The 15,488-nt window shown below is 33.2% G+C and overlaps 1 protein-coding gene across 2 annotated transcripts in view; it reads left to right on the plus strand.

Moving 5' to 3' along the window:
* fancl (FA complementation group L) overlaps window positions 1-15,488 on the plus strand; it is a 26,915-nt gene continuing 11,427 nt past the window's right edge. For both annotated transcript variants that reach the window (XR_007828949.1, XM_051126064.1), the window contains exons 1-7: window positions 1-279; window positions 444-502; window positions 1,849-1,909; window positions 2,234-2,290; window positions 2,460-2,557; window positions 5,518-5,614; window positions 9,591-9,659. Coding sequence is in view for 1 of the 2 variants with exons in the window: in XM_051126064.1 (XP_050982021.1) it covers window positions 193-279; window positions 444-502; window positions 1,849-1,909; window positions 2,234-2,290; window positions 2,460-2,557; window positions 5,518-5,614; window positions 9,591-9,659 (528 nt within the window). In the remaining variant the exon portion in view is untranslated. The remainder of the gene's footprint in view (window positions 280-443; window positions 503-1,848; window positions 1,910-2,233; window positions 2,291-2,459; window positions 2,558-5,517; window positions 5,615-9,590; window positions 9,660-15,488) is intronic.

Consider the following 15,488-nt stretch of genomic DNA (forward strand, 5'->3'; position numbering starts at 1 on the left):
TTTAGCGGGAAGTTACTTTCGCTTTGCCTGTATCACAACAACGAGCAAAGCTTGATAGCAGAGATTGGCAGTTTGCTGCCTGTAAAGCTTTAGTTTGTGGCTATATGGTTTAGTTTATTGTCGAGATATCTAAATAGGTGTTTAGCTAGCTGTTTATATTCAGTCTGTGCTTTGACATATTCATTTTTTATCATGAGCTGTTTGCTGCTGAGAGAAAGCCCTATGATCGTTGCACTTAATAAGGAGAAGACAGTATATGACGGGTTCATCACAGTACTGGTAAGAAAAGTTTCACATCTCAGTTCACAGTAATGCTAAATAAGACAGCGTAGGTTGTCAGCTTCGTTTACAGTGTGAATGTGTAATGTCATGTGAATCTTATGCCAGTAGGTGAAGCGACTGTCACAAGTGTCACATTTTTCTCATTATTCAATCTCTGACAGGAAAAAGACTTACGGATAAGAATATATCTACCGCCTGATCATCAAATGAAACAGGCAAAGTATGATTGTAACATTATTTCTTTTATAATATTTTTTTTCTATATGATGGTCACACTCATGTTATTTCTGTGTACAGTACACTACCAGTCAAAAGTTTTTGAACAGTAAGTTTTTTTTAATGTTTTTTTTTTAAAGAATACTGTTCTGCTCACCAAGCCTGCATTTATTTAATACAGTAAAGTACAGTAAAAACAGTACAATTTTGAAATATTTTTACTATTTAAAATAACTGTTTGAATATATTTTAAAAAATTGATTCCTGTGATCAAAGCTACATTTTCAGCATCATTACTCCATTACTCATTCAGAAGTCATTCTAATATGCTGATTTGCTGTTCAAGAAACTTGTTTTATGGTGGTGGTGATTATTATTATTATTATTATTATTATTATTATTATTATTATTATTATCATCATCATTTTTTGCTGATCTTTTGAAAGAAATTAATAGAAATTAATAATTTTATTTTGCAAGGATGCTTTAAATTGATCAAAAGTGATGGTAAGACATTTAGAATGTTACAAAAGATTTTTATTTCAGATAAATACTGTAACTTTCTATTCATCAAAGAAACCTGAAAAAATTCTACTCAGCTGTTTTCAACATAATAACATATATATATATATATATATATATATATATATATATATATATAATATATTAGCAACAAATCAGAATATTAGAATGATTTCTGAAGGATCATGTGTCTGGAGTAATGATGCTAAAACTTCAGCTTTGAAATCACAGGAATAAATTAATTTTTTAAATATATTCAAATAGAAAACAGTTAATTTAAATAGTACAAATATTTTTAAAAAATGTTACTGTTTTTGCTGCACTTTGGATCAAATCAATTCAGACTTGGTGAGCAAGAAGAGACTTCTTTACAAAACATTAAAAATCTTGCTGTTCAAAACTTGACTGTTAGTGTATATGTTATTGATTTTTGTCTTTTTTATTAAAGCAATATGAAAAATGTCACAAATAATCAAATAATAAAGCACAGTTGCAATGATAACACAATTATAATATAAAGATATTCATTATAGTAAGCAAAAATACAGTACAAAGCAATTTTATAATGTTTCATATTATGGATAAAGTTACCAAAATTGCTCAAACAAAGGCTTTACGTTCTATTTATGTTTGTATATAATATTGAGCCAGTATAATTAAGTCACATATAAACAGTTCTCATTATTTTATTGTAAACATATTTTAACATATATTTTGTTTTACTTGTTTTTTATATAAATTATTTTTTAAAAAAGTGTTTTGTTATTATTATTATTATTATTATTATTATTACATTATTTTATTTCATTGCCTTTGATTGTTTTGCAGATTACATTGTTGCTGGCAAATGAAACGGCTACTTCATGGTTATCAACATATTGTAAAGCAGGTACAATAAATCACAAGGAAATAGTTTGCAGCTATTTCTCATCATTCTAGAAATATGTCTTAATTAACACATAATGTTTGGCGTGGGGGAAAAGGCTTTTTCCATGTGCCTCTAGGGTAAAAAGATTAGATTTATGATTTACCCTGCCTAGATTTATGCGGTACCCTAACTAGTTAAAGTTCATTATTTTCTTATGAATTTAAAATTATTAATAATTAACTCTAATGGTCACTCTCATTAGTCAAATGACAGGTGCTGGTTTTGATATTCAGTATGTAGTAGTTTAATCACAATATTTGTATTTGATTTATTTTCTTCGAACAGAGGTTACAGCATTCAGCTAATTTGACGGCTTTCATCCTGGAACTCAGAACAGTATTGGTAAATATTCTCAAAATATTGCGCGATTTATCCCGGGGGTTGGACATTACCATATTCATGTTGACAAATGTTATACATGATGTAATGTTCAGCATCATATTACCATAATAAGCACACGAGTCCCGCAGATTGAATAAATGATTCTCATTACGAACTTGTCTATTATCAGGAAGTGGCGATGAAGAGCCAACCAGGATGTCAGTCCTTCTCACCACCTCAGTATTATTCCCAGCTGATAACAGAGATGGAGACAATAGGATGGGATAAGTATGATGTTTCTAGTGGCTTACCGCTTCTCTCGGCTCGCGTTGCATTGCGTTCTCTTATAATTACACACGGTACAAACCCTCTGCGTTACTGTAAACTTGTACGACATTAATAGTCATCAACTTACTATAGTTTCATGAAAACACTGTCAGATTTCTTGCTTTGTAACAGAAGAGGCTAATGTGGTGTCTGTCAGCCACGTATCAAGCTGTGATTTCACTAGGCTTCTCATTTCCCACTTTCTATTAATGTCCAAAGATATAATTATGATATTAGCAAATGCAAATTGGCCTAATTGGAGACCCACTCTCAAGTTTAATGGGGAAATGTAGGCTGAAAAGTTAGGCTGGAAATAAGGTGCACGTTTCAGACCTGAATTGCGGTCAGAAGTATTATACACCAGCGCTATCTGTAAATGCACTTGAGATTAATTAAGATCCTTAATTCGTGTCTCTGTTAATAGCCTCAAGTCCGGCACAGTTGCGGACCCTGATTGGTTTAGGAAGGGGGAAGTGCCGCAGAACCTGGTCATTTTAATGAGTTTTAGTTGCCTTGAAGAAGCCACATTTACTGTTAATTACTGTATAGATGGGGTCAGGTCTGTTCTCCCCTCTTATCCCCAGAATAGTTCACAAGAGTCAGATATTTAGAAAATTACAAAACATCAGTCTCTGACTGCAGTGTTAGTGTGCTATTTGGAGTATCGCAGCAAAGCGTTAGGTCATAAGAAAATGAAACTTGAATATTTTGACTTTGATCCCATTATGCTCCCATTTTACTGTGAGATATTGCGTTTGCTCTGACATCGTCATCTGAAACTGTTCGGATTTTTTTTAGACAATTGGTGCACGGGAGCCGTGGTGAGAGGTTGTCACACCTTGCACATGTATGAGAGAGAAGCGCGGGGCCTCTCGCTGTGGTCTTTTAACACCCCGCCAAGATAATGACACCTGAGCAGGTTTCCTATTGGCTGGTCTTCTCACCATCTCACTCTAGCCAGCAGTTATATCTTAAAACCCATGATCCCTGGTGGCACCTGTGAGAATGGAATAACTGTACTATTTTCAGCAGCTGGCTTTTTGCATATCTGGAAAGTTGTGATGAGAAGTCTTCGCAAAAAAAGTGGCCTTGACGGTATTACAGTTTGTGTTTTCCCCATCTTACTCTTCCGATTCTTTTTTTTTTTTTTTGTTTTTTTTTTTTTTTTTTTTCGTACGAGTTTACGCTTTCATCTGTGGCCTGTTTGTATGCAAACATGCCAAATGTTCCTTCGCCATTTATGAGGGGAGCTGATTTTCTAGTTGCAAATGTAATGCTCTCATCAATCCTCCCAGCAAGACATCGAGCCGTCAAGCTGTTTCAATCAACTGAGGTGAACGCCAGCAAGGCCTGATACTGTGGCGGGAGATCCCTGTAGAATGCAGAGTGGCTGAATGGGGTTCCAGCTCAGAAAAGAGATCTCAATTTTGAGGAAATGAATGATTGGTGTGATTTTGTGCCAAAAGCTCATGTAATTGAATGTGATGCAAAAGATTTGTCTCATTGCTTCATGGGTTGTGAGAGAAAAACAGAGCATTAGGGACGTTTTGAACAGTGGAACAGAGAAAGAAAAGATTGTTTGTAGGTGGATCTGCCAGACAGTTTGCATCAAAAATCACAAGCGTTGTTCACAATTGTTACCACCAATGTCACCAATAATGCTTTACATTTTAAAAGATGGATAGTTCACCCTAAAATGAAAATTCTGTCATTAATTACTCACCCTCATGTCGTTCCAAACCGTAAGGCCTTCGTACGTCTTCAGAACACAAATTAAGATATTTTTGATGAAATCTGAGAGCTTTCTGACCTTGCATAGACAGCAATGCAATGTTATGTCATGAAGCTACAAGAATACTTATTGTGTGCAAAGAAAACAAAAAATTTTCATTTTTGGATGAACTAACCCTTTAAATGATAGCAGAGCAAGTTTTAAATTATATTATTACTTATATCTTCCTCAGTATTTTTGTCATGCTTTCCAATATAAATATCCCATTGTCCTTAAATCAAGATATATTTGCTTAAAATGCAAAATGAAGTGTGGTTTTCTGGGAAATTGAACAAAATTAAGTGAGTTTATGCTTAAAATATGAACAAATATCAGTTTGTAGGGTATGATAACTTGTTTTCCCTTTAAATTAAGTACATTCTTCTGACCCCTTTGGCAGATATCTTACATATATAAAAAATACCATGTTCTTGTTTTAATAAAACCCAGGTCATTTTGATCAGTTTCATAGAAAACAAGACTTCTTATATAATTTTACTTCTCAAGTAAATGTATCTTGATTTAAGAATATTTAGACAATTGCACTGGAAAACAAGACAAATATACTGTGGAAGAACATTACTTTTCATTAGAAGTTATTCTATATTTTAGTAGTTGGGAGTGGCGGTATCAAGCTTATTTTTTTAATACAATATCATGTGAGCCAAAGAAAAGTGTAGACGTTCTTCTCCCAGAGTTTTTATGTGGATCTAAGTGCTTAGGGACAGAATGTGGATATGTGATCCTGCAGTTTTTGCCAGTGGGAACACTCAGAGCAAAGTGTGCATGTATGGACTAACCACGATATGCTGTTACACGACTCGTAAATAAGCTGCTGAAATACAAGTGTGTCATGTGAAGTGCTGGAATTTTAGCAATAAATCAGCTGTGGTCGCTGTAGTCGATTCAAGACTTTCAGCACTCTTTGGTGGGAGAAAGAATTGTGTAGGTCTAAGGAGCATCTTTGTATAAAGACACCAACCAAAACCAAAAGATCTTGTCTGATTTATTTGGTCGGAATAACTGAATTACACATCCCTTTAATGGAGCAGTTATGTTTTTGCTTACTGTAAGTGGTCATTGTTGACCTGTCTGATGTGTGAATACTGTATGTGCTCTTATGTGTGGTGCTATTGATCTGTTTTGGCAGGCTTCTCTTCATCGATGCAGAGTTCCGCACACTCAAGCTGAAGGCAGAGGACTCTGCAGGTCGTCAACACGCTGTTACAGTCAAGCTCAAATCCAAGGTGAAGCTAAGGGTCAAGTCTTATTTTATTTCTTATTTTCTCTCAGCTTGATGTTTTTATTTTATGAGCAGTTTTTGCATGGTCTTTTTTTAAGGCTTGTTTGATTTGCATTTAGTAAAAAAACAGGTTTTTCAGTTTAACACAATAATTTAGTATGATTATTTATGTAAGAAAAATAAATAAGATTTTTTTTTTTTATCTCTTACGCTTGCCAAGGCTGCATTAAAAACAGTAATATTGTGAAGCATTTTATACAATTTAAGACAACATTTTAGTGTAATACAATATATATGTATATGTGTATATATATATGTGTGTGTGTATATATGTGTATATATATGTATATGTTACATAAAAAGTATAATTTAATATGCTTATTTGCTGCTCAAGAAACATTTATGTTATTATTTATTAACATTTATTATATTATAATTTATATTTATTTTGTTTATATTATAATTATAATATTAACATTTATTATATGTTGGAAACAGTTGTGCTGTTTAATATTTTTTTGTGAAAAGTAAAACTATGAAAAATGTTAAAGTATCTTTTTGTATATAGAATAAATCGTCAAAATCGTTCAAAATGACATTTATTGCATTAAAAAAATCTTAATTTTTCATTAAGAAATTCCTAATTATATTTTGAATGGTGTATATATACACTACCAGTCAAAAGTTTTTTTTAAGTTTTTTTAAAGATATTTAAAGTTTTTTAAAGAAGTTTCTTCTGCTCACCAAGCCTGCATTTATTTGATCCAAAATACAGCAAAAAAAACTGTTAATTTTAAAATATTTTTAGTATATAAAATAACTGTTTTCTATTTGAATATATTTTAAAATGTAATTTATTCCTGTGATTTCAAAGCTGAATTTTTAGCATCATTACTCCAGTCACATGATCCTTCAGAAATCATTCTAATATTCTGTTTTGCTGCTCAAAAACATTTATTATTATTATTATTATTATGCTGAAGTAGATTTTATCTTTTGTAACTATAAATTTCTGTAATTATAAATTTCTTTATCATCACTTTTGATCAATTTAAAGCATCCTTGCTAAATAAGAATATTAATTTCTAAAATTTCTTTCCCAAAAAAAAGAAAAAAAAAAAAGGAAAGATATACTGACTCTAAGCTTTTGAATGGTATAATGTGTAATGTTATAAAAGACTTTTAATTTAGATAAATGCTGATCTTTGGATCTTTCTATTTACCAAAGAATCCTGAAAGAATGTACTCAACTGTTTTAAATATTATTTCATAATAAAAGAATAATTTCTGAAAGATCATGTGACACTGAAGACCGGAGTAATGATGCTGAAAATGTAACATTTGCTTTAAAATTACATTTTAAAATATATTCAAATAGAACGAAGTTATTTTAAATAGTGAAAATATTTCACAATAATACTGATTTTGCTGTATCTTGGATCAAATAAATGCAGGCTTGGTGAACAGAAGAGAATTCTTTAAGATTCTTACTGTTTCAAATACTTTTGAGTGTATAACTGTCAAAGTAAGCCACATTTTTGTAAATGTGAGAGCTTCCCCTTTTTTATTTAACAATTTTCACATTAGGGTTCACAAAAGAACTTAAACTATTTTGTTAATTTGCAAATTTAAATTTTTGTGGGTCACAGATGGCTGGATAAGTTCACACAGCTTTCTGCATCTAGATTCTCAGACTCAGCTGGACTGCAAAAGGAGCAGAACTTTGGTTTAGTGTCTAACTTTAAGCAGGTGGCACTAATGTGGTGTGACTGTAAGATTATGTTGAGAGATGGAGCCGTGAGATTGTGGCAGGGCCTGAAGGAGAGGCGAGAGAGAGTGCGGGGATGCGGTGGCACAGATAAGACCATGAGTGATCCTCATAAGGTGATTACAGAGGCCACAGAAGAAGCAGAAAATTGTGGCGTGTGAGTGGTTTAGGCTGAGAGTTGGGCTGTGTCAGTGAGCTCTGCTTGGCATTGGAAGTGGTGGCATGGTATAGATGCCAGTGGCTCCTTGCGGACACTGCACGGGGTCCTGATGAGATTCAGCAGGGCGTGAGAAGCCCCCTGTGCCCACCTGCCCACTGTCCTGCTGGGTGCTAAAAATAGCCGTGATCTACCCACCTCACATCTGCTCATCCTCCTAGAGCCGGGCACCTCTCACAAGGCCCTCCGTCACCCAGCAGCAGCTTACTCAACAGGAGCCAGTATAGGCATCTTTGCTTCCTGTGGAAATGTGGGTTGTGGGGTCATACACACAGTTGTATGATTGGTTGTACCATTGAAACATATGTAAGGATAGTTCACCCAAAAATGAAAATTCTGTCGTTAATTACTCACCCTCATGTCGTTCCAAACCTGTAAGACCTTTGTTAATCTTTGGAACACAAGTTAAGATATTTTTGATGAAATCAGAAAGCTTTCTGACCCTGCATAGACAGCAATGCAACTGACACGTTCAAGACCCAGAAAGGTAGTAAGGACATCAGTAAAATAGTCCATGTGACATCAGTGGTTCAACTGTAATGTCATGAAGCTACAAGAATACTTTTTGTTCGCAAAGAAAACAAAAATAACAACTTTATTCAACAATTTCTTCTCTTCTGTGTTACATTTTTTAGAAGTATCTTAAGAATAGAAAAAAATCAAAAGATTTATTTACAGTATTTATTTGAAATAGAGCTTTTGTAATATTGTTGTCACTTATTTAAAAAAAAAAAAAAGGACCCCAAACTTTTGACCTAGCGTACGTTTTTTAAACTTCACTTATACTTTCACATTTGGGAGCCATCATTTTAATCTTACTGCCAGTTTTGCCAAGTATATTAAACATTTTAAAATAAAACACTGTAAAATCTAGTTAAAGGAGAAGTTAACTTTCAGAACAAAAATTTACAGATAATTTACTCACCCCCTTGTCATCCAAGATGTTTGTGTCTTTCTTTCTTCAGTCGATAAGAAATTATGTTTCTTGAGGAAAAAATGACTTCCATATAGTGTACTTCAATGGTGCCCCCAAGTTTGAACTTCCAAAATGCAGTTTAAATGCAGCTTCAAATGACTCTAAACGATCTCAGCTGAGGAAGAAGGGCCTTATCTAGCAAAACGGTCTGTCATTTTCAAAACAAACTGATAATTTATATACTTTTTAACCTCAAATGCTCGTCTTGTCTAAGTCTGCGTGAACTCTGTGTATTCTGGTTCAATACGGTCAATACAGTTAGGGTATGTTGAAAAATCTCATCTCGTTTTCCTTCCCAACTTCAAAATCGTCCTACATCACTGCAAAAGTACCGACCCAGTGATTACAAAGTGAACATGCAAAGAAGATCCAATGCTCATTACAAAAAAAGGTAAAACAGTCATGTAGGATGATTTTGACGTTGAAGAAGTAAATGAAGTTTTTCGACATACTCTGATTGTATTGACCCACATGCTTATCGCAAAGATGACACAAGATTAGCATTTGAGGTTAAAAAGTTTATAAATTGTCTGTTTGTTTCAATCGTTTCGCTAGATAAGACCCTTCTTCCTCGGCTGGGATCGCTTACAGCCCTTTGAAGCTGCATTTTGGAAGTTCAAACTTGGGGGCACCATTAAAGTCCACTAAATGGTGAGTAATCCTGAAATGTTTTCCTCAAGAAACGTAATTTCTTATCGGCTGAAGAAAGAAAGACGTACATTTTGGATGACAAGGGGGTGAGTAAATTCTGTAAATTTCTGTTCTAGAAGTGAATGTCTCCTTTAAATAATCTTGTTTTTACAGTGTTTTCCACTAAATAAGCACAAGGATGATATTTAATAATTATATGTATAACAAAACACAACAATAAGCATTAATGCTTACCTTTTACACTTTAATATTTGAAAAAACACCATTCCAGATATGCACTGACATTTTTAGTGAGAAAAGCATCTGCTAAATTACTACTTGCTTACCATACTCTTTTAAACTGTGATTATATATCTCTTTCTTTTTAGTATCCAACTGAGGCCCCGGAGTTTTCTGCAGATCTTCCTGTTCCGTTGGTCATCACGTGGACCTCTCAGGTACGTAGTCATAAATTACTTTTTGAGTAACTTTTTGAACAGAACAAATTGTTTTTGAAAAGTTGATTTGGCTTTTTATCATATTACTAAAATTGTCCTTCTTTTAGAAAAACAATTAAAGTACAATGTTTTTAATTAACAAAGTTTTTTTGGCATTTGAAGGTGTGTTTTCTTGATGAAAGGTGTTTCGTTCTACCGCCGCTTTGATGTTGCTTCCATAAAAAAAACAATAACGCCGCTCACAAAGGCTCAAACTGTGCCAAATAAACCGACAGGATGGCGATCTGGAAAGCTACATATGTTAGCGGCCTCTAATGAGCCTCGTCGAGTTTCCTCTTACGTATAACAATTAAAAGCGAGAACGGAGACCCATTTTTCACTGTCGTTTTCTTTTTATCATCGTCCTCGGTTTTCGCCTCCTCCCCTGAAAAACAGGCTCCTCTTCAGTCATACGTTTGCTCCAATTACTTTGAGGTGGATGAAAGCGACTTGGCATATTGCACAGCAGTGGTGTGAGTTAGGGAGGGTTGTGCGTTGTGTTGGGTGAGGGATGGCAGTGGAACATGGCTCTCTGACAGAGAAGACCAGCTCAGCACACAGCAGCCTTCTGTCGGTTGAAGTCCTGCTGCGCTGCTGATGTCTTGATGCATCTCTTCTGTTCGGGGAAGAGAAAGGCCTGTCTGCCTGCCTCTCACGTACATTTGAATGAGTAATGATTACCTGCGCTCAACTGACTGTGTGTATGTGTGTGTGTGAGAGAGAGAGTCAGTGAGTTTGTGAGTAATGTATAATATGGATCAGGAGATTTGGCGGGGTGTGCTCTTTGTTTGGTGGCGAACACAGCAGTGCAGGTGTGTCTCAGCGGGATTTACACTCAACCAGCCACCCGGCCTGACTCCTGGAGTGCACAAAGAGAAACAATGCTCGCTGCATGAATTTTAACCCCTCAGTCTATTTAAATTGAATACAGTACTGATAAAAAGTTTGGGATTGGTAAGATCTTTTAATGTTTTTGAAAGAAGTCCTGTATGCTCATCAAGACAGCATTTATTTGATCCAGTGAGTAAATAAATAAATAAATAAATAAATAAATAGAAAAAGAAATAAATGTCATAATGTGAAATAATATTGCCATTTAAAACAATCATTTCTGTTTTAATTAGTGTTGTCAAACAGTTAATTGCAATTAATCGCATCCAAAATAAAGTTTTTGATTACATAATATATGTGTGTGTACTGTGTATATTTACTATGTATATGTAAATACACACATGCATGTATATGTTTAAGAAAAAATATGTTGTCTGTATATTAAAAAATATATATATAATTGATATATATATATATATATATGTGTGTGTGTGTGTGTGTGTGTGTGTGTGTGTGTGTGTGTGTGTGTGTGTGTGTGTGAATATAAATATATGCATGTAAATACATGTAAATATTTTCAAAATTTATACTGTATGTGTGTGGTTTTATATACATAAATATACACAGTAAACATAACAAACAAAACAAACTTATTTTGGATACAATTAATCACAATTATTGTTTGACAGTACTTGTTTTAATATAAATTAAATGCCTTTACTGTCTAATAAAAATACTTATTATATATATAGATATAGATAGATAGCTGGATAGATAGATTTTTTTTTTTTTTTTTACATTTATTTATGCTTGACAAATTAGGAGAAAGCTATTTCTAAGCAATTATATTCGTAAGAGCTAAAATATATTGCTGTTTTTTTTTAAAATATTAAACATTATTATTTATTTATTTAATATGATTGAAAATTAAATGATTAAATGAGCAATATCACATGAGTAGCTGTGTAATATGGCTGTGATTCGGTCGTCAACATGAGACCGCAGGTAATCACAGTGTGCCGTTATACAGTAATATATCACGTCTACAAGTGTGATATTGCATTTATACAACAGTTTGATGCCACAAGTTTGTAAATACATAAGAAACAACAATGGAGTGTCTTCAAAAACACTCTTTTGTGGGAACTACATCCTTACACCAAGGATTCAAATCTAACGTTTAACAGCTGAGCCCAGGCCTCCATTATAGAGCATTACATTTACATAAAACGTAATGTGATAATATTTTGCCCTCAGACAAAACTATTTGCTCTGGAACAAATAATAGATTGAGACTAAAGACTGCCCATTGAATTGACCCAAAATGAATTATATCTTATGTTTGACCACTATAGAGACATCAGAGCCAGTGGCAAATTCCAGATGATCTGGCCGAGGTGAAGCTTCTCTTGGCGGGTTCATGAGTGCTGAACAGCCACTGACGCCATGGAGCTCACATCTCCGTAAACATCGAAGTAAATTTTCAAAAAGACATTATCTTTATTATCAATGCTTGGCATATTTGAAGTACATTCTCGCCTAATACTACATTCCGTGACACAAAAACAGTATTATTTATAAAATTATACTGGATTTGGGTGTCCGCCATGACACTCCCAATGAGAAATATCACAGGCGGAATGATACAAACAAAATGGTTGAAGTTCTGATATCACTAGAATATTGCACTCCTCTCAGCCAATCAGATTTGAGAACCAGAAAGAACTGTTGTATAAATATAAATAATTGTAATTTAATTAAATTTAAAACAACTTTTTGTCATTTGTTATCTAGGTATTCATTTATTTGTTATACTGAGATACTAAAGGCCAAAATTCCATTATTGATGTAGCCATGTACAGTAATAATGAATTTATTATTATATTCATGTACATTTATGTTAATATTGTACTCCAAGGTGCTGTGCTTCAAAGAATAGTAGTACTGAGGTCATTTATGGCACTTTTCCACTATGTAGTGTGTGTTATACAGTATAATACTAATTTGTTTAGCCCAGCATTGCTTTATTATGTGGTGGGTCCTTAACAATCACAATTATAGACTGTGAGCATTAAGGAATACATATTTCTCTGTGTGCAATTATTGATTTATTTACTTGACACTTGTTCACTAAATGACTGAAAATGCACCATTGAACATTATGAGGAGGGACCTAATTGGGAGAGTTAACAGAACAGTAAGCATGCTGTCACCTCACTGGGGAGGAATCCATTGTGCCGTTCCACATTTCGGGCACATTTCCAAGAGAAATTCAATTATGAGGACATCCAGCCTGCACCATATATTTAAATAAAAGCATAACTATAATCACGCAACCGGCATTAATTGGGAAATAATTGCTGCGTCTTTGCACCTGTGCAATGCTAAATTGTGTGTGCTGTATTGGCACAATGACCCGTCATATTTGTTTTATGCGGCTCATTCATATTAACATGTTCTAGTCTTAAGAAAGACTAGATTCATCCAGATTACCATGCTGTTTTTCTGATTTTCCTGTCAGCATATCCCTTGCCTTAGTGTTACTGTCTGAAAAAATAAATAAAAAAAACAGAAGTCATTTGATTTGTTTTGTTATGTTCAATTACCAGCTCGGGCTGCTCCATTCAGCTCTGACTCTGTGCTCTCCAATTTAACATGTATGGAAATGTATCAGAGAATCAGGCGCATAATCAACATCAGCACACACAAATTATGTGACAAAAGAAAAACACATGAGATCTCATCCTCTAAATGCAGCCAGTCCTGTCCCTCTTAAATCAGCTGAGATTGGCTGTATTATGTTTTTGAGATATTACAATGGTTCAAAATTACTGTTGACAAATGTGATTTAACATCTCACAATCTAAAATCAATCTAGCTTTCCTCACAGCAAAAAAATATACAAACCACTAAAAATACACTGTCTGTGTCTGTATATAGACATGTATTTTCTCTCTCTCTCTCTCTCTTTCTAATATCTAATAACCCTTTGTAGTGTTTTCACATTTGAAGCTACAGTTGCAATTTTTTGACTCAGTAGAATTAAATACCATTTGTTAATCTCATAATTCTCATTTCTATGGAAGCCCGTTTCCGCAACTGAATGAAAAATTTAAAAAAGGTAATTGTGACTTCTCACAATTATCAAACACTTTTTTTTCTCGCAACTGCAAATTTACATCTCGCAATTCTGACTTTTTTCTCAGAAATGCACGATACAAACTCGCAATTCTGACTTTTTTTTCCTCAGAATTGTGACATAAACTGTGTTATGAAGTCAGAATTGTGAGATATTAACTTACAATTCTGAAAAATGAAGTCAGAATTTCTTGATATAAACACAATTGCAGGTTATAAGGTCAGAATTGCAAGATATGAACTCGCAATAAAAATAAAGTCAGATTTGCGAGACATTGAGATATATTAGAATTGTGACTTTTCTTAGAATTGCGAGTTTATATCTCGCAATTCTTACTTTATAACACGCAATTGTGCGTTATTAAGTCAGAATTGTGAGATATAAACTCGCATTTGCTAGAGAAAAACAGAATTGAGTTTTTATCTCACAAATTTGACTTTATAACTCGCAATTGCAAGTTTATATCACAATTCTGAGAAAATAGTCAGAAGTGTGTGATGTGAACTGCCAATTCTCACAATTTTCTGATCTTTTTCTCAGAAGTGCGAGTTTGTATCTTGCATTTCTGACTTTATAACATGTAATTGCAATATAAACTCAGTTCTGAGAACATATCAGTCCTTTTTTCAATTGCGAGTTTATATCTCAAAATTCTTAAAAAAAAAATGTCAAAATTGTAAGTTTCTCCTAATTCTCGTAAATCTCGCAATTCTGACTTTATTTCTTGCAATTGTGAGTTTATATTGCGCAATTCTGAGAAAAAAAAGTCAGAATTTTGAGATAAAAAGTCACAAAAAAAAAAAAAATTCAGTGGTGGAGACAGGCTTCCATACATTTCCAACCAGTCTTTAAAAAGCAAAATGAAATATGACTAATTTAAAATTCTATAAGTGTTTTATTTATTTATTTTTCTGTTTATCCTATTTCCCCCTTTAAACTGGACTTCAGCTGTCAGAATTACGAGTTTTTATCTCGCAATTGACTTTATAACTCACAACTGCAAGTTTATATCCACAATTCTGAAAAAAGTCATAATTGTGAGACATAAACTTGCATTTGCAAGAAAAAAAGTCAGAATTGAGAGTTTTTATCTCGTAACTCTTTCTTTTTTTTTTTTTTTTTTTTTTTCACAATTGCAAGTTTATATCACAATTCTGAGAAAAAAAGTCAGAAGTGCGTAATATAAACTCACAATTGCGAGTTATAAAGTCAGAATTGCGTGATATGAACTCACAATTCGGACTTTTTCTCAGAAGTGCGAGTTTGTATCTTGCAGTTCTAACTTTATAATGTAATTGCGAATTATTAAGTCAGAATTGTGAGATATAAACTCACACTTCTGAGAACTTAGTCCTTTTTTCAATTGTGAGTTTATATCTCACAATTCTTAGAAAAAAAGTCAGAATTGTGAGTTTTTATTTCGCAATTCTGACTTTATTTCTTAAAAATTGTGAGTTTATATCACACAAGTCAGAATTTGCATAACATTTTTTTTTTTTTTTTTTAATTTAGTGGTGGAAACAGGCTTCAATACACTTCTGCCCAGTCTTTAAAAAGCAAAATGAAATATAAATAATTTTTTTTTTTTTTTATTTTATGTTTTTACATAAATGGAAAGTGCTAAAAAAAAATTAAAGAAAAATTAATTAATAAGATAATTGAAACGTCTCAGTTGAAGTATCATATTTTATTTTTGAAAGTTTACCAGTTTATACAGTATATGAACTTACAGAGCTTTTATGTATATGTGCGGAGTCGCATAATTTTAAATATTCAAAGTTTTGATAACACAAATTATTCTTTTCAAATGCTGTCTTTTT

Source organism: Labeo rohita, chromosome 13 (genome assembly GCF_022985175.1).
Source record: "Labeo rohita strain BAU-BD-2019 chromosome 13, IGBB_LRoh.1.0, whole genome shotgun sequence".
Taxonomy (NCBI): domain Eukaryota; kingdom Metazoa; phylum Chordata; class Actinopteri; order Cypriniformes; family Cyprinidae; genus Labeo; species Labeo rohita.